This window comes from Excalfactoria chinensis, chromosome 1, assembly GCF_039878825.1.
Source record: "Excalfactoria chinensis isolate bCotChi1 chromosome 1, bCotChi1.hap2, whole genome shotgun sequence".
In the NCBI taxonomy this organism is placed as follows: domain Eukaryota; kingdom Metazoa; phylum Chordata; class Aves; order Galliformes; family Phasianidae; genus Excalfactoria; species Excalfactoria chinensis.
In genome coordinates, this window is record NC_092825.1 from 73896775 (window position 1) to 73923435 (window position 26661).

Below are 26661 nucleotides of genomic sequence, written 5' to 3' on the forward strand. Positions count from 1 at the left end.
ACACCTTACCAGCCCAGTGGGAGCAAAGCCAGGTGCCCTGCAGGTCCTAAACAGAATTTGTGAGGAAGGAATTGATGTATTCATTTTGCTTTCTTTCACAGCTGCTTTATTTCTAAGGTTTAAAGGTTTCCGGGGCCTGTGTCCTCCAACACTGTATTGAAAATAAATTAAACCACAAGAAACCCAGTGAGGCTGAAGACAGAATGCCAAGCAGGGAGCAGGCTTCCCCTACACCCTTCCGTTTTCCCCCATGCAACAGACCTCTCTGGACTGTTGTCTTCATGGACTCCATCCAGCCCCACTGCCTCACCAGTAGCAGTTGTACACCTCCACAAGGTGCCAGCACTGCTCTACCACCTCAGCTTGGGCTGTGAGGAAGCCCCTGCAGCAGCACAGGAGCTTGCAGTCATCCATGGCTGCAAATGTCCTGTTGCACTGGTGGTCAGAAGTGCCAAAGGCTGGCCAACAGATAAACCAGGTCATGAGCTGTGTAAGGCTTGAAACAATTGCTCTTGGGCACCAGCAGCTTGTACGAACTAAATCATTGGGAGCAAACCTCTATTACTCCCTCAGAACTTCTCCTTCAGGACACTGCCCAACTTGCAGAAAGGCATGACCTTTCAGTATGTGCACACCTTGTGGGACATGCCATGGCGCTTGCACTCCACCTTCATGTGGGCCAGGAGGGCTTGGGGAGCAGAAGACAGCTGCCAGATGGAACTGAGACAACCTGTGGGGCACCTGTTCCTGTGAGCACTAGGCAATGACTGTTCCCCTACAGGTTCCTGTGAGGACAGAATGGGGACATCAGGGCAAGATTAGCCAAAGGGATGGGAAAAGAGGAGGGGAGGGAAAGGAAGGGAAGGAAAAAAGATAAGAGAAGGGGAGAGAAGGGAATGGAAAGAAAGGGAAGGGATGGGAAGGGGAGGGGAGGGGAGGGGAGGGGAGGGGAGGGGAGGGGAGGGGGGAGGGGAGGGAAGGGGGGAGGGGAGGGGAGGGGAGGGGAGGGGAGGGGAGGGGAGGGGAGGGGAGGGGAGGGGAGGGGAGGGGAGGGGAGGGGAGGGGAGGGGAGGGAAGGGAAGGGAAGGGAAGGGAAGGGAAGGGAAGGGAAGGGAAGGGAAGGGAAGGGAAGGGAAGGGAAGGGAAGGGAAGGGAAGGGAAGGGAAGGGAAGGGAAGGGAAGGGAAGGGAAGGGAAGGGAAGGGAAGGGAAGGGAAAAAGAGATGGGAGAGGAAGGGAAGGGAGCAGGACACAAACCTGCTTTGTGAGCTCATGAATTCCCCAGATTCCCTAAAATTAAAAAGAAGAAGCTCTAGAAAGTAGGCTTGCTTCCCAGCTCTTGTTCCTGCCTTTACCTTCCTCCCCACTTGTCATGGTTTTGTGACCATGAGGTGACACCACCTCATTATTGTGCATGTTCATGAGAGCTTGGCTGGAGGAAACACCATGGCTCCTCTCGGGGTTGTCCACAAAGAGAAAAAGCAATCCCATAAGAGAGGTTATCAGAGCAGCCTGACTACTGGAAACCTGCTGGGGGAAAACAACCATGAGATGAAGAGTGAGAAACCCTGGGAGGAATGCCAGAAGGGCTGTGAAACAAAATGTTGCCTCTTTCCCTGGTGATCCTCTCCCATGGACCTTGTCCTCTGCCACCCACTCTCTGCCTCTGGACTCCTCCATCACTTTCAGGACTGCCTCCTCAGATATTGTGGTCACAGCCACATTTCTCCAGCACCCCACTGCAGCAGGCATGAGTCACAGCAAAGACAACACCCACTGAGGAGATGGCATGAATGAAGGCAGCCTCCCACTTGCCTGAAACAAGACGGTAAGATGTACAGACCTGCTGAGCTCTGCACTTGGCTGTGGAGAAGGGGAAGGCACTGGTGTGTTGCCAAAGGCCTGCAGCCCCTGCAGAGTGGAACAGTTCCACCAGCAAAACTGATGCTGACATTCTTCAGTGGTCGGCTTTGTTCCTCACCTCATTGCCTCCATGGATTCCACCTGCTGCCGGCACACTCAGACCTGCTCCTCCACCCACCCTGCCAAAGCTGTGGAGTCAACAGGGCCCTATAGGGCCCCTTGCAGGGACATCTGCTTGGAGTGGTACTTGTGGGGCAGGATGGCAGAGGATTAGTCCTCTACAGCCTTACTTTAGAGTAAAAATGAGCAGGGAGGGGGATGCGCACCCTCCTTTGTGCCAGAGTGGACATTTCTGCTCCCCTGTCTGTGACTCTCCAGTGTCACTGCCTCACTCCCTTCATGCTCCCAGAGATGCACCTTCTCATGCATTGTATTTGTGTTGCCTAGGTTTCTTCTCCCACCCCTTTCTCACAGATCTGCCTGTTTCTTTGCAGACAGCACCTCCCCAGGTGACTTTTCAATCCAGATAGTATGAGTGCAAAGTGTGTTTGCAACTAGGTCACAGCAAGGACATGATGCATGGGATCAGCATCACACAAGCAGTCACACTGTGTCCATTCTGGCCCTGGCCAAACTTTGCCTTCATCCACCAAGAAGCAGCCCAAATCCCATCCTGCACATCACTGCACATCACGGGTAGCCCCTGCCCCAGGTGATGATTGTGGGTAGCCCTGGTGTGCCTACCAGCATCGGAGACTGGGTGGCCTACAGAAAGCTGCTGGATTGAGGGTGTTTGTGCAGTACTGTCCACTACAGTTCTGGTAGAACGATGGGAAAGCTCTGAACTGGGGCTCTGGGATGAGTATCCTTCAGGGAGCTCACATGGCTCGGGGTTGTGCCATTGCCTGAGTCCCAGTCTCTAATGTCCTATAGACAGACGATCTGATCATCTTTCTCTATAGACAAGTCACTCCAGCAGCAATGAGCAAAGATTTACATGCAAAAGAAGCCAGGCAGCATCAGTCAGCTGGTGCTAAAGGCACCAACCAGCTCATCGACACATTGTCACCCAGACAGTGTATCTCCCTGCCTTGTCAGTCAGACCCCGAGCGCAGAATCAGGAAGAGTTGCCACTTCTCTCAGCTCCACTGCTGTCCTTATTGACACTCCCTCATCTGCCTCCTCCGGGATGGACATTCTTCTTCTCTACCCTCATAGCTACAGCAGACAGCCCAACTGCTTCCCAGCTTTCTTAGCTCTTTCTCTGACAGGTCTCCCTCCAGCCCCTTGCAGCAGGAAGGAGGGTTCCCTCCTCCCAGCAAGGCACAGTGTGGTGGCTGCTCCTCTTAGTAGGGTGTGTGGGTTGTGCGACCGTGGGGCTGAAACCTCCTGGGGGCAAAGACTGCTGTTACCTCATCTGGCCAGTTCTAGCTGTGCTGATGGCTCAGCAATGTAAAAATCCTCACACAGGCCCAGATTCCAGCTTTTTCTCTCTGAATGATTCAGAGAGTGAGACTGTGGATCTGGCCTTTTTATGTTTCTTCTACCTCCTCTGCATGCCCACATAGAATCATGAAGGTTGGAAAGGCCACTAAGATCACCTATTCCAACCATTTACCCACCACCACCATAGGACTTAACCATTAGCACTCAGAGCAACGTTGTCTATTTTCTTGAAAACCTGGAGGAATGGTTGACTCCCTGGGCAGCCAGTTCCAACCTGACAACTCTTTCAGTGTTGGCCTTCTTGTCCTTCTGGGCACACTGCTGGCACATGTTCAGCTGACACCCCCAGATCCTTTTCATCCATGCAGCTTTCCAACCACTCTGCCCCAAGCCTGTAGCGTTACCTGGGGCTGTTGTGAGCAAAGTGCAGGACCTGGCACTTGGTCTTGTTAAAGCTCATACAGTTGGCCTCAGCCCAGTGATCCAGCCTGTCCAGATCTCCCCGTAGGGCCTCCCTACCCTCAGGCAGATTGGCATGTCCCCCCAGTTTGGAGTAACCTGCAAACTGACTGAGGGTGCACTCAATCCCCTCATCCCGACCAAAAATAAAAACATTAAACATGCGGGTTAACCCCTTTTCTGTGCTCATCCACATCTGTCTACGCAGTGAGGTCTGAAGAGCATTTGTGCTCAGCCATTCCCTCAAAATCATGCTGCTGCAGTGGAGCTTTTCTTTTCTCCGCTTATCCTTCCAGCTTTGCTCTGGTCCCAGCTCCTGCTTTCCGGCACGGCAGGGCGTCAGGCATGTTGGGATCTGCAGCACTGGGGTGTAGCCTCCGACACACATCCCGGAAATCTGGTCCTACCTGCTGTCAGCTGGGCAGCAGTGGGGAATGACAGGGTACCTTCTCTCCCCTGTAAGCCAAGCCCTGGAGGGGCGGTTGGGCCCAGAAGCAGGTTGTTCATGCTATGTGAGAGCCGCTGAGGTGAGTGATCCCCGTGGGGTGAGGGATGCTGTGGGGCTCCTCTGACACTAATGGCAATGGCTGGGCTGCCAGGCTCAGGCGTGTGCGCAAGCAGTGAGGGGTGCGAGGGAGGGGAAAGGCCCTGCAGACAGCAGTAGGGACTTTTTGCAAAGGGGGAAGCCCCCGCCCCCAGTTATCTGCAGGCCTTTCGTGGTACTGAGCCTTGGCGGGAACTGCAAAGACACAAACAGCCCTGAGAACAAAAATCCCGGCAATGAGGAAGTGAGAAAGGGGTCTGGTTGAAAGAGAGAGACACTAAAACAGGTGAGATCAGCATTTTGGGTGCCACTGTCCCCTCTGAGGGTGTACAAGCAGCAGAAAGTTGTATAATTCCTCATTGCACCGCTCCCTGGATGAGGCAGAACAAGGGGCACAGGGTGTGAGAAAGTTAAACACAGGCTGTGACAGCTCACAGGTGGATAAGCTGGGAGCCCACAGGCACGGCTCCTTGTGTTGGGACAGCAGGTAGCAGCTGTCCTGGGGAAGGACGTGGGGAGTGGGGAGTGTCTCATCCAGTGTGCTAGGAACTGCAAAGCAAAAGCAAGTCACCAGGAAGCAGCTGTGCCAGGTGGTACTGAGTCCCCAGTGTCCTGCTACTCCAGCCTTCATGCTCTGCTAGCACTGTGCCTCCTGTGCCTTCTAAGGACAGGGACACTCGCTCGTAGCCTTTGCCTTCTGCAGACACTGACACCCCTGCAGAGCTGGATTATTTTGGGACCCTGCCACTCACGGTTTGTGTGCCTGCACAAACTCTCACTTCCCGTATTTCACTTCAAACTTCTGTCTGGCAATATTGTAGAGAAGGGGATGTTTTCCTTTTTCCTCATCAGCTGTGGGGGTGGCCGTGTTAGCACAGTAGCGAAGAACAAATATCTGGCATTCGGACCAAGCACATGCCTCCTCAGCTGTGAGTGCACCTGGGTGTTGTTCTTTCACAATTGCGTTTACTGTCATAGGATCATGCTTCAAAGTTCATGCTTTGTGGCCAGAATGAAGTGTGTCAGGAAGTGAGAGAGAGGAGAGATGAGCAGCAGCTTGCAGACATAGAGCCAGCTGTGGCGCAGCGGGGACAGCTGAGATTTGGATTAGCAAGTGCCTTAAGAGCCTGCCCGCTCCTATTGTGATTCAAGCTGCCGTCCTGGTGCCCAAATGAACCAAAAACCTTTGCTGTGGCAGAAACGATCAGACACCAAGCCCACATGCACCCTTGGCTTTTCTCCTACAGAGAGGTAAGTGGGACAGAGGCAGCTTGCTAGCTGAATGGCACAGGTCTGGGGGCTTGGAGCACGTGCTGACACGGATGACCATAGGGTATCCAGAAAATCCTCTACAACTCTGCAGTCACAGAGATGAATTGAGTGGCAAATCCCAAATTACTGAAATGCAGGCTTCCTTGGGGTCCTGCAATGCTAAGAGTCTGGGAAGGCTGCAGAGTTTGCTTGCCATATTGCCTGCACTGGAAGTCCTCTTCCACAGGTCCTTAGGAGGCAAGGATGGGTGATACCTCTATGGAGCTGCAGTGCCAGCAGGACCCAGTCTTGTGGGTTGTATACATAGCTTTGAGCCCGGTCTTGAATCCTAGCTTCCGCTATTCTAATCACCGTGATAATCTAATTTCATATTTAGAGAAAGAAAGGTGAAAATTAAGGCTTAGATACCACCCAGAGTGAGTAAAAATAATTCATAAATATTCATAATCATTTACAAAAAATCTGCTTCCATTTCTAATTTCTATGTGGGTTATTTTTTGAAGTCTAGCACATTCTTCGTTATTTATTTCCTCTTGGCAGCAGATCTACTAAACCAGCTCGTGTAATTTGTGTTCTCATCTGCACCACTCTACTCTTTTGCCACTCAACTCTGTGTTCTCTGCCTGCATCCACAGGCAGCTTCAGGGTGCACCAGGGATTACATGACAAATCACTCCCAGAAACGGTGACCCTGTGGCATGCTTGGCAAGATTTTCTAGCTCTCTTTTTTCACCTCATCTCTCTACCCCGCACATAACTATTCTGCTCTCATGACTGTGGAGTACTGTATCCAAATTGGGACCCTCAGGACAAGAAAGATTGCAGAGCTGTTAGACCAGGTCCTGGAGAGGGCCACAAAGACAATCAAAGGGCTGGAGCACCTCTCCTGTAAAGAAAGGTTGAGGGGAAGGTTACTGGGGAGGCTCATAGCCCGTGGCTTGGACAGGTACAGAAAGGGTAAAAAGAACTGATTGGATGGCTGGGCCCAGAGAATGGTGGTGAATGGAGTTAAGTCCAGTGACTGGTCGTGAATAGTGTTCCTCAGATGTCAGTATTGGGACCCAACCTCTTTAATATCTTGACTGATGATCTGGATGGGGGGATTGAGTATACCTTCAGTAAGTCTGCAGATGATACCAACTAAGGAGGACATGCTGATCTGCCTGGGGGTAGGAAGGCTGTACAGAGGGAACAGGACAGGCTGGATCACTGGGCTGAGGCCAATTGTATGAGCTTTAACATAGTCCTGCACTTCGGCCACAACAGCCCCAGGTAGTACTTCAGGCTTGGAGCAGAGTGGCTGGAAGACCAGTGCAGAGGAATAGGACTTGTGGATGTTAGTTGACAGCTAGCTGAATATGAGCCAGTGGTGTGCCCAGGCAGCCAAGAAGGCCAATAGCATCCTGGCTGGTATCAGAAGTAGTGCAGCCAGCAGAAGCAGGGAGGTGATTTTTAACTCTGTACTAAGCTCTAGTGAGGCCGCACCATGAGGATTGTGTTCAGTTTTGGGCCCCTCACTACAAGAAAAAACATTGAGGCCCTGGAACATGTCCAGAGAAGGGCAATGAAGCTGGTGAGAAGCCTGGAGCACAAGTCATGAGGAGTGGCTGAGGGAACTGGATTGTTCAGACTGGAGGAGGTAACCTTATGGCTCTCTACAACTGCATGAAAGGATATTGTGGGGAGGTGGTGGTCAGCCTCTTCTCCTATGTAATGATGGATAAGGCTAGAAGGAATGGGAAGGTTTGGCTTGGCTATTAGGAAAAATTCTACTCTGAAAGAGTTGTCAGGCATTGGAACAAGCTGCCCAGGGAGGTGGTTGAGTCGTCTGTCCCTGGAGGTTTTCAGCAAGCATGTGGATGTCATACTAAACAACATGGTTTAGTGGGCAATACTGGTGGCAGGTAGATGGTTGGACTAAATGATCTTAGAGGTCTTTTCCAACCTTAATGATTCAATGATTCTGAATAAGCTGGGCTTGTTCAGCTTGGAGAAGAGAAGGTCTGGGGAAACCTCACTGCAACCTTAATAAATATAAAGGGGGGTTGTAAGAGAGACATTCCATCATTTAAAATGTCTAAGGCCAAGTTAGAAGGGCCTTTGAGCAATGTGATGTAGTGAAAGATGTTCCTGCCCATGGCAAGCTGCTTGGACTAGATGATTATTAAAATCCCCTCCAACAACAAACCATTCTACAATAAACTTGTGTCCTACAATGCTGTGGTACTTCATTATTTTTGTGGTGTTAGACAAATAAGGCTCAGGTAAGGGACTGTGAGGAGAGAAAATACCTAGGACCAGGCAGAGTCATCTCATCTAACCTCACCTTAGGCATGCCTGCCTGTTCCAGCCTCCATAAGGAAGTATAGCTAGGGTTTTTTATCCTGTGCAAGGAAAACTCAAGTCACAAACTCAAAGATTTGTGGTCTAACAGCTTTTTTGCTGCCTATGACAAGAGGTGCTTGCCTTGGGACTGACTTGTACCTCATCTTCTGCTGGTGCCCTGACATCACAGAGCAGCCTGGCCCAAAGCCTTTGGGAGCACCCCATGCCAGACAGGGCCCTGAGCAGCTCCTGAGCACTTACAGGAGGCATGTGGCTGACTGTGGTACCTATAGGGTGGTCACAGGAAGGTGTATGTGGGAGGGGGTTGTGACACCTTCACTTTAACTGGCTTCCAGCTTGTTTACCAACCCTTTATCATCATGTTTTCCTCTCTCTTCACATAGCATTGCCCCCATCTCGCACCTCTACCAGCAGCTCTTCCTCCCTCACCAGTATTCTTCCTTCCTTTTAGTTTCTTCTGCTCCTCCCTTGCAGAAGTTTCTTAGTGTGTGTGCATGGTTGCTTGCATGTCCATGTTATTTCCCATGCTCCCTACCAGAGCAAGAACATGAGCAACAAATTCAATTTCTACCTGAAAGTGTGATAGGAAGGGCTGTCTGCAGTTTGACTCTTTTCTGTCTCTACTGGGTGAAAGGCTGAGGGCAATTTGCACTGTGAGGTAAGATGCTTCCTTCATCTCACAGGCTACCTAAGGTCAGCTGCCAAATAGGAAGTTCCTTCAGGATTTTGAGCATCTCATCACAGGGATGATTTCTGTAGCAGAGCACTGGAGTGAAAGTATCTCTTTGGTTGCTTTTCTTCTATTGCTCATTCGTGCTGTGCTACCATTGCCTCCATGCACAGCTGATGACTTGAGACCACTCGGCAACTTTTACGTAGAGCAATGAGTACTTGAGGCTCTTTTAGAGATATCCACAGTGAATGTGGCTTGTAAAACATTAACTGACAATTGAACCAGTTCCACTGCTTCTGCCTCCCTACCACCAGCCTGCTATATCAGGAGATTTCCTCTTCAGTGACGAGCAGTCAAAACAGTACCTCTAGAGCTCTGGAGAGGAACATTCTGCTCCCACAGCTTCCTCTTTTCCAAGGAGGAATTGCATCTTGTGCTGGGGCTCTGACACTGATTGCAGTATCTATTACGTCAAATTTGAGGCTATCACCCCATCTTTACTTACATCAGTATTAGTCTCTAGTAAAGCTCAGTTCATGGATACTTGCTGCTGTGCTTCCATCCACCCACAAGAAAGAAACTCAAACACTTTAAAGAAAAAAAAGAAATCTGTTTCTCACACTGCCGGTTTCAGAACTCCGCTATCTGGTGTCTCAAAGGCTTACAGGCTAAATACATAAAGAAAGAGCATTCAGAAAAAGGAAAAGGTGATGGCAAGTAGAAAACCCAACAGATTTATTACACTGCTGTTCCTGACAGGAAAATCTGGGAGATTTCCATGGCTGAAACATTCCTTGAGGGGAAATCCATCAAAGGACTGTCTGAGAGCAAAATGCTGTTAAGAAGGGTTATAATGCAGTACAATGAAATAAGCACTTAGTAAATCTCTGAAACCACATGGCTCTTACCCCAGTGGTCTAAAAACAACTCAAGGGTGACAAGGCTGACTAACTGTGGTGTAGAAACTCCTGGTTAAAATTGCTTTTAAAGAGTCACTAGCAGATACAATTTGAGAAAAGGCTTTGCAGGCATTTTAGACCAGGGAGTCTGATATCTGCACTGAACAAAATTAGCAGAAGGGTGGTTTGCTCTTACCCAGCTCAGTCCATGCACATCTCGGACTTCATGTGTTTCACAGTTTGAGCCTTTCACCACAAAGCTTATAAAGTCTGTAACGGAAGTGGAAAGGTTCTGAGAAGGGAAAGAAGGACATTCCAATGTAGAGAATGATTTGTTTGAGAGGAACAACTAAGAAAACCGGGACCCTTTAACCTCAAGAGAAGGTCACTGAGAGAACGCATGGTGGTTTACAAAATCATCAGTGATAAAGTGAAAGTGAATAAGGATTTATTTATTTGTTTATTTCACTTCCTCTTCCACTATTTGAAGTAGAAGCAGAATCCAGATGGTGGTGATTCAAAATTGGTTCAAGGATGGTTGTTCTTCACATGAGATGTAATTAAGCTGTGGAAATCGTTGGTTGGTGCTCCTCTCACTAGATGTTGTTGATGATAAATTTTATGTGGCTCCAGAAAACAACCGAAGCAAATAACAAATGTGAGCAATTAAATATAAACATTTCACCTCTGGCTCAGGAAACTATTGGGCTACAGTTGTTGAAAACAAGAAGAAAACTTAAGGAGTGACTGCACTGTTCTTACATTATTCCTTCATCTTCCATTATTTGAGACAGAATACTCATAGGTAAAGCACTGATCTCACATACTATGGACTATACTTGTATTGTTTAGAGGTGTTTCTTGAATAACAGCTGACAAAAATGGTTTGTCTGTGCAGACAAAGTTATCAATCATTTATAAAGAAAAGTGAAAGCCGCTCAAATGTATCTCAACAATCCAGTCAAAGTTCTTCTAAGAAAGCTGGCTTGGTGGTGGACCTGTGCAATGACACAAAAGGATGTCAGGCGATTTGATAACTCTCTGCTTGTCATCCCTGCTCACTCGTATCGGTGTTTACATTGTCTAACACATGGACAGAACTGAGATGAATGTCCTGGTCCCATTTGCACTAGCATTCCTAGAAAATATGAGTCAAATTGCTAGATTTTCCTGGCCCTCTGCACCTATCTAATATAGTTCATTCATTTTAGTCAAGCCCTTAGCTGGGATTCAGATTTACGAGTTACTTCACTCAAGAGAACTAGGGTGGAGTTGAGTCTAATAGCAGTGTCATTCTTTTTATCTATATTCAATGTACAAAGTCCTGTTTTTCTGATACAAAATGACCATGAAGGTATTATCTTTTAAGTTCCATCCAGCCAGCATTTTTTCCCTCTATGTGTGTGCCCTCTTCTCCTCTCTCCCTCCCTTCCCACCTTTCCTCTCCTCTCCTCTCTCCTCCTCCCCCTCCCCTTTCATTCTCCTCCCCCTTCCCCTCCCCTTACCTTCCCCTTGCCCTTCCCTTCTACTTTCCTTGCATTCCTTTGTTTTGTCCCTTGCTTGCATGCCTGTGCTCACAGCACTAATTGAAACAATGTGCATTTTCTGAGGCATGTGCAAGATTCTGTACAGCTGAATCTGTTGTCTGTTTTCTGTATTCTGCCATTTCATCTCTCACTTTTCTACTGTGTATTTTACTGATTCTGTTTCTTTATGAGTTCTTGCAACAGAAAACAATATGGCGGGATTTTGATCTTGAAAGAGATTTCCCCTTTCAACTTAACTTTTCTTTCTGCAGATGAAGAGAACAACCTGTCCACAGCTTCCTTGAGGAATGACTTCTCTCAGTGACATTCTTTGGGCCTCCTTAGATCTCCAGCTGCCTCAGCCATCCCACTGAGATCCTCTCGTTATCTCTGTTGGGTATGTCAGCTGCCAATGTGTCTCAGCCATGCAAGGATTACAGCTTCTACCACAAACTCCTCCTGCCTGGCTACATTCTGATATTCATCACAGGCTTGACACTGAATGTGGTGGCCCTGTGGATATTTGTTCGCTACCTGCGCCTGAAATCAGTGGTGATGATCTACATGTTCAATCTGGCCATGAGTGACCTCACCTTCACGCTCCCTCTACCACTGCGGCTCTACTACTACTTCAACCATGAGTGGCCCTTTGGCAACACCCTGTGCCAGGTCTCTGGCTCTGTCTTTCAGATCAACATGTACGGTAGCTGCATCTTCCTCATGTGCATCAACCTGGATCGCTATATTGCCATTGTGCACCCACTTCGCTGGCGGCACCTGCGGCGTCCCAAGGTGGCCAGGCTCCTTTGCCTGGTGGTCTGGGTCGTGATCCTCATGGGCTCCATCCCCACAGCCATAATCCACAAGCAAAACCACTGTGAGTCACATAACCAGACTACTTACCTGTGCTTTGAAAGCTTTAGTGACGACATGTGGCAGAAAAACCTCTTCCCTCTGGTTGTCCTGGCTGAAATCCTGGGTTTTCTCCTGCCTCTGAGCTCTGTGACATACTGTTCTATTCAGATCTTTCGGGAGCTCTGTCAGGCCAGGCAGCCTAAGACACTGCGGCAGCAGAAGACAGTTCGTCTCCTCTTGGTCAATCTGGTCATCTTTGTCATATTCTTTGTGCCCTACAATACTACCCTGGCTGTATATGGTTTGATAAAGGCCAGGGTGATTGATGTTGAGAAGCAAATGCAGACCTCCGTGCGTGAGGTGCTAATTGTGACAATGATGTTGGCCAGTATGAACTGCACACTGGACCCCCTGATCTACTATTTCAGTACCGAAGGTTTCCGTAACACCTTTAAGAAACTGCGGCGGGGACAAACCTGGCACTCAGATACAGTGATGATTAGGAGTCAGGTTGTGGAACAAAAGTCGACCCGAAACCACGCTGCCTCAGCAGCAAAGCAGTTACCATCTGAAAACTTTCACTGTCCCAGTGAATCTGTGCCAGCACTTCCTACTACAGTATTTTTGAATGGCCCTATTGAGGACTCGGAAATTTAACCACAGAAAGCTCCATTGCTGAGTTTCAGAGTGGCCCATTCAGTAATTACATCAAGGCTGTGGAAAGCAGCTCAGTGTTACTTAGCCAACTGAGAGAGCATGGTAGGCTATACGTGAGTGAATGTGGTGAGACAAAGCTGAAGGATTAAAAGCTGTTTTCAATAAACACAGATACATTGATGACACGGTCCCAACTTGACTCTTTTGGTACAGGAAACACAGTAAGGGAACAAGTGCTCGAAACAAGCATGCTGTGTCTAGGTCTGTTCAGCAGAGGTTCTTATGGCAAATGGATCTTCCCTTGATCTTCCATCCTCCTTTCTGCACTTCTACATAAAAAAGTCTGGGGAACAATCAGAACACAGGTATGATGCCCTTTGCTAACAGAGTGAATTTAGCAGAAAGGACTGAGAGAAACTTTCGTGGGTTTTTGTTACTCTTGTTTTTTAACTTGCTGCCTCAGTTTCAGTCACAAGTCCTGTTTAGGACACCTAAATAAATGTCAAATAATACAAAAGAGTCAAAGCTTTTATTAATTCTTGTTGGGGTGAAGGAGACTAGCTGAGTATTTAATGCTCTTGCAGGAAGTAGATCCCTAACTGCACAGTAAGTCACAGACCTTAGCAAAGCAGTCTTTTGTAGGTTCACCAAATGTGATTGTGTAGCAGTGTGCGCACACATGCAGCACAGTGACTACACATTTACCTCAAGCAGAAGAGCCTGGGGAACACTAGCACAATTGAGAATACAGCCAGCATTCACAACGGCCCCCGAAAAAGGAAAATGCCAATACTGCTGGCATATCTGAAGAACAGACTGACATTTGTGCTTTGCACTTTCTTGTCACTTGACTGCAAAGTGATTAATTTCAGGTCTGGGTGATTTTCAGAGTCAAAGAGAAATGATGTCACAGACTGAGGCTGCAGTGAAGTGTATTTGCTTGCACTGTTTGTACAAGCTTCTCAGCCCACACTGCATGCTAAAGCCATATAAATCTGCCCAGCTGTTCACTGGTCTTGTCAGAACCCCCCATTACTCTCTCCTGCTTGTGACCAGCGGCTGCCTTCCCACCAGCACTGTAGCTGAGCCTCTCTTTGGTTTCCAGCAGAGCGCAGGTCATCCCAGAGCTGGTTCATTGCAGTATATATGAAGATGGGGTTTTGTTGTTGATGTTGTTCTTATAAAGAGTTAAAGAAATGATTAGGGAAGCTGGTGAGAAATGTTGTTCAGAGTTAAGTCCATATTCTTAGATGACCTTCTGAATTAGCAATATGAACCACGTTTCAAGTCCCTGCCTTGTGACTCCTGTGGGAAAAAGAGGTATTGATATGCATCATGACTTTGTGTTAAAGTACATTTTAGGAAGCACTGAGGTTTAAGTCCACATTGCCAGTCTCCCTTGAAGATATACCTACCTTGTTACAACTGATCCTGTAGCATATATATATATAGATAGATAGATACAGATATAGATGTTGACCCACCCCAAGGGACGCTTATGCTACAAACTGACCTGGGATTAACATAACCTGGGCAAGTTGGTTGCACATTCCTTCTCAGCATACGCATCACCGACTGCCAGCTCTGAAATACACCTGCAGCTGAAGGACATATAATGGGATCTGAGAGATGCAGTGAGAGAGATGGAGAAGGGCTGGGGGGATACTTTTGGTTTGAAAATCAAGGACTTGTCATGTGAATATGAACCACATGCCACAATGCAGCTGGAGAGGATGCACACCTGTGTGCTCATATTCTGGCAGACCTAAGCTGATTTCATTTGTGCCAGGGCAGTACACGTTCCCCTTCTTCTTGCCCACCCAGCAGGAGATGGAGCAGCAGGGCTAGTTGCTCCCTAGTGGAGGGCAGCCAAGAGCCAGGCACAGGAGGAGGCTGAGGCCTCATCCACTGCACCTGAGCAAGGTGATCAGGGTGGATACAGTGACAGCAGCTGGGCTCAGTAGAGGGTACAGATTGCAGACCTGCCCTGGTGACAAGGCAGATCCAAGGTCATCCCAAGAAGTCAGTGCGTCAGCACTGGAATCAGGCCTGGAGCAGTCACAAGGGTCAGCCCCAGGCCAGTGAGTGCAAGACAAGCCCACAGTGACAAGGCCTTCCTTGGAGGCACTGCGCTCCCCAGAGCTGGGCTGAACAGAGATTGCTCAGAGCCTGTAAGTTTGCCATGTATGAATGAATTATCAGGTGGCCAGTGCCCTCCTCTGAAGGAGGCCGCTCACCTGCCAAAGCTAAGGCATGCCCCCAGACACAGAAAGAACATGGGAAAACATCGTCTTCTCTTGTAGCTTCATTCTGAAAATAGCTGAACTATTTTTACCTGGAACATTTTATAAATATACCACCTCCAGCAGAGGAAATTTTAGCTCAAATATTTTGACAAAAATTATAAATAACTGAAAAGCCAGTCTCTTAATGGATCTTATCAAATCATTTAGCGATAAAGAAGGCGGCTGGCCATACCACGTGCAAGGGGTACGTTTCTGAGTTTGGATATCCAGGAATTTTCCTTGATTGATATATGTAGTGCCTGGTCCCAGTGTAGGCTGCATTTGCATTTTAAACCATTTTCAGCTAAATAAGCTGAAAAAATGGGTGCTAAATAAGTTGTCTGCTTCTGCACTATTACCTTTGTTGGACTGAAGTTTCTATTCCATCATGTGGTGATAAGGAAGAGAACATGCATGCACTGCCCCAGTGAAATGAGTCACTAGTCCTATCTTGCTTTATAGCTTCAACTTCGTGAGTATAAAACAAACAGATCTGAAAGACCTTGGGCATGATGGTGCCCAACTCACCTATTTAAAAATAGCTTCTGACACGATGCTGATTGCTACAACATGGAACAGCTTGAAAGCGTGTGTTTAAAACAGCAGAAATGAGGAAAACACACAATACAGAGGCATTAAAGACAAATGTTAAATGGGAATCTAATTTCACCAGAGCCCTTTCAACCTGTACAAATGCCTCCCTATGTCCTACTGCAATCATTGTTGAGTAAGTATTCTTGGCGAGTATGCTACAGGAAAAAGATGCCACTTGTTGCTCCCCTGCACTTTGTGTCATTTGCAGATGTGCACATAAAACAAATGTCTCCTTATCAAGGAAGACTAGACAAGTGAAAGGTCAGAACGATGGCAGATGAGAACAGAGTGCTTATTTTATATGGATTGGAGAGATTATCAGCAAAAGTGCTTCAGTATGTTTGGATTTCAAGTCTTTTGCCTTCCAGCACAGATATTCCAGTCACTTTAGGAAGAGCTTTCTTGTTTGGACAATTTAGAAACACGTTGTTATTAGCATTAATTGTAATCCTACACATATTCTATACTTTCTGGAAATCCACTGACAGTCTGCATTCTGTAATTCAACTTAAAAACAAAACAAAAAAAAAGCTTCAAAAATCCCAGCACAAGCCACACTTACTCTCCAAATCCATCTTGTTACTATGGGTGTTCTTTGAAGCACATCCCGGTTGTGCACCTCCCACCACTTGGTGTCTCCCACCAACAAAATATCTGCGTTGCATTCCAAATGCCCTTAGCAACTTGTAAGCTTGGGTGCTTTCCTCAACAGCTCCTTCTGTGGGAGCTGAAGCAGATGTCCTCCAGAGGTCCCTCCAACCTAATTCATTTTATGATCCCCTGCTCTTGTGTTGCAGATGTTGACTGGGAATCACAAGTACAGGGAAGTGTTAGAAAGAAGATAGAAACCCCCAACCCACCACTGAATCCTATGATAATGATATTCTGGTTGAAGGCTGCACAGTACAGGAGAAGTGCATCATTTGCTTGTACAGTTGCTCCTGGTTGCATTCCAGCTGCAGCCATAGCCCTCGACTCTGCAGCTGAGAGCAGGCACTCGAAGCTCTGTATTTTGTGAGCTACTTTTGAAGCCTTTCTTCAAATCTCTTATATTCTACAGTGCTAACAGAGTCTCAGCAGAGGCCAGGCAACCACTGTGCAGATGCTGCAGAACATCCTGCTGACCGAAACCAGTTCAGGCTTTCCTTGCATTTCCCTACGTTTCCCTATCATCCACTGCCTCTGCTCTCACACTGCGAAAGATCTTTGAGCACAGATCACTGTTTGTTTGGCTTACATAGTATCTTGCCCAGTGGGAGAGCGAGCTCTAAAGGCTTCTTGACAAGGTAAGAATAAAAAGAACAGTATAACCAGAAAACTTGCTATGCTGGAATTGGTATGCTAAAGCTTAACACAGCTGTCTGTGCTTTAACCTATTTAACTCTGCTATTGACAAGGGGATGGGGAGCTAGTAACACACCCCTGCCCTCAAATGCCAGCTGTGAAACGCAAGCTGTCACTTTCCACATCAGCCCCTGAAATATAAGGGAAGAAGAAAGTATTCTCCTCCGGGCACTGAGGGTGGAGAGGAAAGTTAGAACTTTCCACCACAAAGTGAGGATGAAAGATTTTTTGTGACACTGGAGATTAAAAAAAAAAAAAAGAGAGAGAGAGAAAGAAAAGATAAAAATGCAAAGCAAAGAAGTAAAGGCATCAGTGAGCTACAAAGCAATCTGACACTGCATCAGGGATGGACATAGATGACAGGACCAAACCCTGGGAACAGCGTGACACCAGAACAGCCTGTCCCAGCATCAGGCGGACAGCTACAGGGTCCTGGCTGTCCTCTTTGCCCTCTCAGGAGTCTGGGAGCACTGTGTGGGTAAAACATGCTGAAACCAGCATAGCCAAGGATGTTTGACAGGGGTCGGGACTTGCAACAAAATGAATGGTTTGTGATAACGCCAACAGCATCGTTTGCTTCCAGGACTGCCACCCTGCCAGCTCAGGTTGTCCAGGGCCCATCCAACCTGGCTTTGAATACATTCATGGATGGGGCACTCACAGCTTCTTCAGGCAGTCTGTGCCAGCGGCTCACCGCCCTGTGAGGGAAGGTTTCTCCTTTCCTTCCAAACCCAGCTCACACCCGTACGACCGCCTCCACGAGCGTCTGCGGGTAGCCCGAGGGCCGCAGGGCAGGGCCGGGTCCAGCTCCGGTGCGCTGCGCTGCGCGCTCTTTCCGCGGCCAACAGCGGCCCCTGGCGGCGGCGGCACACGGCGCTCGAGGATGCGGAGCGAGGCCAGGTTCCCTGAGGCCGAGCCGCAGGCAGCGGCGGTTGTCGTGTGTCGCGACACGGCGTTGTGTTCGTGTTCTCCTCCTCGTGAGCCCTCCTCGGGGGCAAGCCAATAAAAACGGTAATAACAGGGGAGAAGCTGTGAAAGGAAGGAAGGAAAGGTGCGAGTGCCTCTGTCCCGGGAGTGGGAGGGGAGAAGAGGAGCTCCTTTTGTTGTTGGCGCCCCAGTACGAGAGGAAGAACACAAAAACAACGTCACTGCAAAGTAATCTCGTCCATCACGTAGATCTGCACGCGCGCCTTCCATGGGGGCTTTACCAATCCCGGCCCCATCAGTGCTGGATTCACACCTGTAGGGAGTGCTGTTCTCAAGGGAAACGCGCACCAAGGAGGCGTTCGAGCACTGCGCTTTGGGTCGGGAAAGCCACAGTTGGTTTCCTCCCATGGGCTCCATAGGCAGAGGTGTCACGGTTGTCCTTGGTTACGCAATGACAGATTGTTCTCTTCGCCATGTCCCTTCTTTGTTCCCCCCGGCAGGAAGAACACTGCTTGCAGAGAGGACTAACAACAAAGAATTAGCTATTTGCTTCTTTTTTTCACACAGTGTCCAAATCTATTGGCTTTTTTATTGCACATATCCAAGCTCCACTCTGCAAATAGAGCTACTGATCTCCCCATGCTTTATTGTAGTGTTTATTATGACTGCAGCCTTCACGCATTTGAACTCAGTCAGTCCACCAGAGGCCCATAAGCTGATGTGGTATTATTACTGTTTTATAAACAGGAAGCTTGGTAGCTAAAATGTATGTTCTGAAATACCTCAGATGCTCCTTTTCAGAGTGATATATAGCACATATACATCTTCTGTATAGCACCTACAAATTCCAGACACAAACACAGGACCCAAGCCGTGCAGCAAAACAAACTCCAAGGCCTCAAGTGGAGAGTTGCTACCAGAAGGGTCAGGAGAGTGATGGCTCAGGAATATAGCTCTGCCAACCTGCTAGTTAGTGCTGCTATCATCTGGGGCTCCATAGCAGTGGCAGGGGCTGCTGGGGTGGTGACAAGGAGGTCACAATTATGGATTCTTCAAATGTTTCTGTATCAAAGTGCAAAATCTGGACAATGAGCAAGGGGAGTGAGGAATCTTCACTGATAAGCATCCATTTAATATAACTAGCACGACAAAAAAAGTACAGTGGACAATTTTTATGATTGCAGTCCTCAAGTCTCTGGTTACAGCCTGAGCAGAGGGGACAGAAGTGTATATAAAAAGTTTAGGGGAAGCATGTTCCAGTGTGTGGGGCAGTGGGCATACAGCTGTGTGCAGGGCTGCTGTACAGCTGTTGAGCGCAGGGAGCTGCTGTGGCAACTGGTTGGGTGAAGTCTGCCAGCTAGCTGAAGTTGTAACCCATGCAAGGGCAACATTTCGAAAGTAGAAGCATGAGAGGCTAAAAGGCATGACAGGTGGCTCTGTGTCATCCTGTACTTTGTACCTTTGGAAGTTGGGAAAGAGCAGGCCGCTGGGTAAGACACCGTGACTTACCAGACAAGGAAGAATTAGACAGGTATGAAGCAACAGGAAAGTCCTATGGCCACTTCATTTACAACTGGCTTTTGTTGACTTCAGCTGTTTCGGAGTAACTGCCAGCAGCAATATATCCTCCATCTGAATAGCAATCATTGCCACCAGGAGGCTGACATGGACTCTTCAAAAGGAAATGGACAGACTCATACCTTGAGTCACTTGTGAAGCTTGGGAGGGCCCCATCACACACATGATTCCATTTTGTTCTCTTCAAACCCACTCTTGAGCTACTTGCTTCCCTCCGTGCTGTCCTTCCTCTTGCTGTTGTCTATACATGCAGTCTGAAAGCACTGAGAAATTTGTTTTTCCAAGAACCAAAGGAGATTTTTGCCAGGAACGTAATTAGGCTTCCCAGGAACACAAACACATGGGGTGAAGCTGATGGTACTCTCCTTTTTCATGTCTCGCTCTGTCCTTGGGTTGAGTTCTGCAGTTTATTTTAGTATTATTTTAAAAAAATAATAATACTAATTTAAAAAATAAAAATAATAGTTAACAAAAAAAAAGTAGTTTCCTTCTGGCTTGGATTTAGCACGGAGATGGTTTTAGTGGTCTTGAGAAACAACTTCCTCAGAGCTGACAGCTGGATCCCGCCGAGCTTTGTGCTGCTTTTTCTGCCTGCAGGGCCAAGCAGGGTGGTGGGTGGGGACCTCAGAGTTTTTGCTTGCAGCTGAGTGTTGTGCAGGGGACTTATCCTGGCTGGTGTTCTGGATTGGCAGTTTTGTCTGTGAGCATGCAGACCCCGGGGGGGGGGGGAAATATATTAATTAATTAAAAAACAGTCTGAAAGTAGCAGGCGAAAGCTCTGTGAGCTGCTGAGGAAGATGCTTCTGCTCCTCACTAGAGGAGTGTTTTGAGATGGTACCAGAAGCGACCCTAGCAAGAACATAGTGTCTTCACAGTGCTGTTTCTGCGCTTTGATGATGCTATGCAAAATGTCCAAAATGATGTTTTGCTTTGTTTCCTTGGATCCATGCCACAGCAATGGATGCTTTTAGAACCTGAGATAGGGCTTTGCTTATGGCTGAACCTGCTAATGGCTGAACCTTGGAGCTTACAGCTTCACCATCCAGAAAAGCTCACGGGCACCTATTGCTGTTCCCTGTCCTGAACCAAACCCACACCAAACCCACCCCATGTTCCTTCCCCAGATAACACAAGGAGTGATTCCAAGGCTACCATTTTGAAGAGACAGCTGGACAAGGAAGACTAGCATCTCTCTACATCCTCTCAGAATCATAGAATAATGAAACTAAAGAACATCTCACACTGGAATTGATCCAAAAGAATCCTCAGGTCCAGCCAGGCTCCACACAGCACCACTCAAGCCTCAAAGCCTGTATCTCTGAGAGTCTTGTTCAAACAGTGTTGCTCCCATAGCTTCTTAGTGAAAAGAGAAGTGGAGGAAAGGGGAGCATGTGGAAGGAGAAGGGAGGAGGAGGGAGAAAGAGTGGGGAGAGAAAGAGCTCATAAAAAAAAAGTGGGAGACTACAGAAAATGAGATTTCACTGGAGTCTACATTGAACTACTGCAGGACAAACTGGAAGCATTGCTGGTAAAGTGCATTGCCCTTGCTACGGATGGCTGGTGGAGTTTATTTGGCTGCTGAAGGATTAGTTTAAAGAAGGCTTGAAGAATGATTTTAACATCTGACATTGTTCCTACGTACAGCTTCTGTGGTTTTCCTAATGCCATCTTTGACTCTACTTCAAGTCTGGGTGACTGCATCTGTCAGCCAACATACCAGGTGTGGTAGGGAGAGCAGTATGCCAGTGAATGGCATACCTGGTAGCGTTCTGCCACCCTCAGCCTTTCCCACTTTGTCCTCCTTTGGAGGGTGGGCAAGGGAGAAGAACCAGAGCCTTCATTGGGTTTTAGATGGGCCTCCTCCAGCTCTGGCACCTGAGGCACTGCCTCCCTAGAGGTTCTGGTGAACCTCCTACAGCCTGGGCAGCAGGTGAGATGGTACAGAACTATCAAGGGAAGTCATGTCACAGCCAGCTTACACAGTGTGTAAGGATTGCAGCAGTGGGTTCATCGGAATCTGTTTTGTTTGCTAAAGTTCTTCATCACAGATTACTACAAATCACTACTCATAAAACAAGCAGGTATTACAAGTTATCAACAGCAAAGCAACTGTACTTACATTTGTGTCTGTATATATCTATGTAACCTATATTCCTACATATGAGCCTGCAGACAGACAGGTGTTGTTGGTGAGGGTCTACTCTGTGAGGGAGATCTCGAGTGTAAAAGTCCCTACAGGGGAAGCGCTGAGTGAGGCTCCATTTTGTGTAGAAAGCAAGGTTTTTTGTGTGTGCATGAGGGACATAAAGGGGCACAGGACAACGCCACCTGGAGCAGCTAGCAGATGCTGCCGGTTTCTGTTCTTACCTGGAACAGCCAATAGATGATGCTGTTTTTCATTTTCTCAGACTACCTTTTGCTTTCCCAGACTGTTTTTCTCTTCTGCAAGATAGAGCAGCCCATAGATGTTTCCTGTTCCTATTTTCTCAGGCTGTTTTTCACCTTCCCAGACTACTTTTCCACGTTCCCAGATAAGTTTGTTGTCGCTGTACTTCGTTTTGTTTTGTGGACTAGCTTCGGTAGGGCTTTTTTGTTTGACTGTGTTTTGGGGGGTTTTAAGGTTGTTGCTTTTTTTGTTTGTTTGTTTTTTAAACTTATCTAGGGTATGTCAGGATGGGTCAGTACTGGCTGCACTTCAAGAATGCCCACTGTGCTTCCCAAGGGTGCTCCTGTCTCCTAGGCCAGTGGTTTCCATCTTGACAGACATTCCCTTCTGTCTGTACTTTTCCCATTATACCCAAGTCACTTTTATGGCTGGTCTCATAAGAGCAGAGCATGAAGGAATTAGGAAGAGATGCAGCACAGACCCCAGAAGCACCTTCCCCTTTTTTACACACACAAAGCACTCTTTCTGGTCTCTCTTCCCCCATCCTCCCCTCTGCATTGCCGTTCTCCTCTCCTCCCCCCCCCCCCCCCCCCCCCCTTTCCTCTAAAAGGGAGCTGTAAGATCTGATAACCAAAGGCTTTAAAACAGATGATTCCTGATCTATGTGGTTCCTTTTCTCCGTGACATCACCAAGGAGCCTAGGAAGGAAGAGGATTAGAATACGGACACAGGAAGGGATTACCTCTTGACCATGAGATGGATCCTTGAAGATCATTTGGTTCCAGGCCCTTGTCCTAAGCCCTAGGCCATCATGGAGCTCCTTGACCTCATCCCTTCTTCATGCTTCACACCCCAAACTTGCTGTCCCCTCATACTGCCTATTCCAGCTTCCATTAGACTGGTGAGTTCTGACACCAACACATCAGGTGCCCACTCACAGAGCGTAATCAGGGTGACATCCCATGGACTAGTGTGGTTGGATGCCTGACACACTGTACCCAGTGACAGAATGGAGCTGCTGAACTGTGTCTGCTGCCCCATGGAGGCAGCATTCCTGCTTCCTAGGAGCAGAAGGGAGGAGAGAGCAGTCCTAGCAGGACACATAGTCAGGGCCCTGGGGCTGGGCCCCTTCCCTTGCTCAGCCCTGCTGCATCTCTCATGCTGCAGGATGCTGGGCTCTGCATGGAACAGGAACACAGCGCATGCGCCTGCATGCCTGAACATAGAGAGGAGCTGCTGCTGCTGCTGCCGCTGCTGCAGGTCAGCAGTGGGCAGCCAGAGGACAGGAATGCCTGAACAGCAGTGGGCTCTGGCTAAGCGTCTGTGTGCTCAGACCACAGATCTAAGCAATTAATCCAGGCGTGGAGCAGAGCAGTCCCTCCTCTGCACTGGGTGCTCATGGTATTTCACTTATAGATGTAACACTCATTAGCTGCATCACAGGCAATGGTTCAAACTGTACTGTGCAAACCCAACCTGTGTTTGCTCCATCTGTCATAACCCCCTTTGACAAAGACCTCTAGACAGACCCCCGCTGGCTGCATCCTCTGTGGCACCACGTTGCCCTGCGGACACCTCCTGCCAGTGTGAATCTGCCATGGGCAGCTGTGCAAAACACAGAGCTGGGGAGACACAGCTACCAGACAAAGGGACCACACCTCGCAGGGCCCTGCAATATGGACACTGGGGGACACACGGCTCGTGCTGTGCTGCTAGCAGGGCTGGGCCCACCTGGACAAAGCATGGATGAGGCCACTGCTCAACAAAGTGGTGGTAGTGGCCTTCTGGTGAGGAAACCATAGAATCACAGGCTGGTTGGGTTGGAAGGGACCTCAAAGCACACCCAGTTCCAACCCCCTGCCATATCAGGCTGCCCAGAGCCCCACGCAGTCCGGCCTTGAGCATCTCTAGGGATAGGGCATCCACAGCTTCTCTGTTCCAGTGTCTCACCACTCTCTGAGTGAAGAGTTTCCTATTAACACCTTACCTAAATCTCTTTTCTTTTAGTTTAAAGCCATTCCCCCTTGCTGTCAGGCCATGTAAAGTCAGTCTCCCTTGTGTTTATAAGCCCCTTCAAGTACTGAAGGCCACAGTGAGGCTCCTGAAGACTTCACCTCTCCAAGCTGAACAATCTCAGCTCCCTCGGCCTTCCTGAAGAGCGGGCAGCGAGCAAAGCCCAAACAGCCACCGAGGAGCTCATTGGCATCACCATGAGCTGATAACACTCAACACAACAGAAGCACAGCAACGAGCCTGGAAGACAACCCCAAAGATGGTGATAATCAAGACGGTGATAATCACGTTCTGAAGAAAAACTCATCCATGCGAGCAGAGGGCAGCTCAGAAGTGGTCTCTGGCAGCAGGCAGACGACAGCACAGACAGGAGCAGGCAGACTGTGCCGCCGGCACAGCTCCCACAAACCCACCACAGAGCCAAAATGGTGGCAGGGTAGCACGATGGGGCTCAGCGCAGGCTCCACCCGGGCCAGGTGCAAAGGTACAGCACCGCTCCGGCACCGCGCTGTTGTATGGCTGGGCAGAGGGGGCCACGGGCTGGGTGGGTTTGCGGGGAGGGCCCCGCAGCGAAGGCCTGGCGAGCAGGGTGTGCGGTAGCCAGAGGCAGCCCGGCAAGGCCGGGGCTGGGCTGGCTCGGAAGGCAGAGACACGGTGAGGGAACTAGGCCGGGCCGGGCCGGGCCGAGCCGAGCGGGGTCACGCTCTTACCGCGGCTATTATGGGATGGCAAGGCCCGGGGGAAGGGGGGGGAAGTGGGGGAGGGGAGGGCAGGCAGTGGGTATTATGGGATGGCGAGGCCTTCTGCGGCGGGGGAGGGAAGGGAGAGCCGTTACTATTATGGGATGGCGAGGCCTTCCGCCACCGGAGGGGGGCAGGTGGGTGGCAGGAGTATTATGGGATGGCAAGCCATTCTGCGGCTGGGCGGGGGTGGGGAAAGGGGGGAGTGTTATATTATGGGATGGGGGTGCCCCACGAGGTGGCGGCAGCGGAGTGGGGGGGGTTGGGGGTGGGAGGATGCGGCTATTATGGGATGGCAGGGCCCTTTGCAGCCAGAGCGAGTGAAGTATTATGGGGTGGCACAATTCCCAGCGCGTGTGCCCGGGCAGCTATTATGGGATGGCGCTATACCTACTGCCTCCCTGCGAAATATTATGGGATGCAGCAGGCAAGGGGGAGGGGAACGTTATTATGGGATGCCGGCGCAGCACGGGGCGGGGAGGGGGCTGCAGCTCCGGCCGTCGTGCCTGGGGGCCCACAGGGTACCCCCTGTCCCCGCCGCCCCCCCTCCCGTCTCACTGCGGGGCCCCTCGCTCCCTCCCCGGCCCCCCAGCAGTTCATAGCCCATAGCGCCGGCGGGGTATTATGGGATGGCTGTTCCCCCCCCGCCCCCCCCGTGCGGGGGTGCAGGCGTGGGGGGGCGGTTGCCATGGAGCATTTCCCGTAGGTGGCTATTATGGGATGGACTCGCCTTTGTGGACTATTATGGGATGTGTCCGTTGCCGCAGGGTGGGGCTGCCCAGAAGGGCTGCGGGGGGCGCGCGACGCTGCCCGGCGAGGACGGACCCCGGCCGGGAATGTGGGCACTCCGCCTTCAGGAGAGCGTTGTGCCTCTTCCAGCTGGGAAAGGTGAGAAGGAGAAGGCAGTCCTTCGGGATGATAGAACGTCGTGCAAAATGAGAGAGGTGCTTAAGCGCCGGTCCCAAATGCATCTGTCTTTAAGCAAAGAACTTCCAGTCTGTGTGTCACAAAGCTAAGAGCTGGCAACTTTGCAAGGAAGCCGTGCTTGTGCATGCTGCAGAGCAGGGCCCTCCCTGAGCCTCTTTGGAGCAGGACTCGGTCGTGGCTGTTGCTGCCTGCCCCAGGCCAGGAGTGGTCCTCCTGGCACTCTATAGTTGTGCAGAGCTCTGGCTGCCTTTGAGCTGAACGTGGCTCACAGCATCACTCAGAGCCACAGCGGCTCGGTGTCGATGAGAATTACAGGGAAATGCAATGCCTCTCCCCACCATCGGGGTTTGAGTCTCATGTTCTTCCCTCAAACCAGCCCGACCCTACTGGCTCTGCTTGCTGGCAGGGTGCTCACGCCGAAGTCCTGCGAGTGTGTAGCCTCCAGGCTCACCTGCACCTCTCCCAGCTACACTGAGCTGGGTTTTGACGGCACACACAAACTTTCTTACAGGACACAAAAACAGGTACCTCAGAACTGCAGTCCAGGCAGCTCTGAGCAGCAGGCCGGTGCTGCAGTCCCATTGAGACCATGCTTGCATCTTCTCCCACTGGATCCTAATCTTTGCTTCAGTTAGAGCTGAGTGGGGCCTCTATATAAGGCATTGTAGGGAAATGGGCACATAAGACTGATAGTAATAAGCAAATTTGGGTCTTGCTTTCAGTTTTCATTATTCACTGTATACACAATTACAAGTTAAAAGATGAGTACTGTTGCAAAGTCACATTTTTACAATTGTGAAACTTTTTTTTTTTTTCATCTTAATTAGTGCTTCTAACTTCAGAAAATAAAGAGTGGAAGTAAACATGGAAAATTCAAATCTGAATATCAGCAGAGTTCTGGGTAACTGAAAAGAGGGTTGTGATGGAAAATACTGAGCAACCCTCGCTATAGGTGTCAGCACCAAGTATATCCGCAGTGTGTGTTAGAGTGAGCAGACAAGCGCAGTGTGCGGAGATAGAGATCAGCACTTTGGATTTACAGGGTGCTGAGCGTTATCCCCTCCTCTTTCCCTCTCCCCTCCCCCTCCCCCACCTCATATCTCGCTGTGAGCACTGCTCCATGCAGCATGTGTACTCCCCTGGCACAGTGTGCTCCTGGCTGCAAGGCTGTGCCACACACCCTGCCCCCTCCTCCTTCTGGCAGCAGTACTCAGGAGCAGTGCAGAGTGACGTCTGAACGGCTGTTCTCCCAGCAGCAGAACACACGCAGAGTCATGCTGGTGTGCAAGCAGTCCTCAGTGAGGTGGCCATTACTGAGACAGGGTCCT

General features: G+C 49.4%; 1 protein-coding gene and 1 pseudogene across 1 annotated transcript; one reads left to right on the plus strand and one right to left on the minus strand.

Annotated features, from left to right (window-relative positions):
• Window positions 1–306: 306 nt before the first annotated feature.
• LOC140252129 (protein Wnt-4-like) lies at window positions 307–5641 on the minus strand (annotated as a pseudogene).
• LPAR5 (lysophosphatidic acid receptor 5) lies at window positions 5194–12911 on the plus strand. The gene is made up of 2 exons (XM_072355218.1): window positions 5194–5562; window positions 11300–12911. The coding sequence occupies exon 2, from the start codon at window positions 11427–11429 to the stop codon at window positions 12537–12539; it is 1113 nt and encodes a 370-aa protein (XP_072211319.1). The 5' UTR covers window positions 5194–5562; window positions 11300–11426; the 3' UTR covers window positions 12540–12911.
• The last annotated feature ends 13750 nt before the right edge of the window (window positions 12912–26661 follow it).

What these genes read in the sequence shown, in the direction of transcription:
- LPAR5 (XM_072355218.1), top strand. Translation starts at nt 11,427, where the DNA reads ATGTCAGCTGCCAATGTGTCTCAGCCATGCAAGGATTACAGCTTCTAC.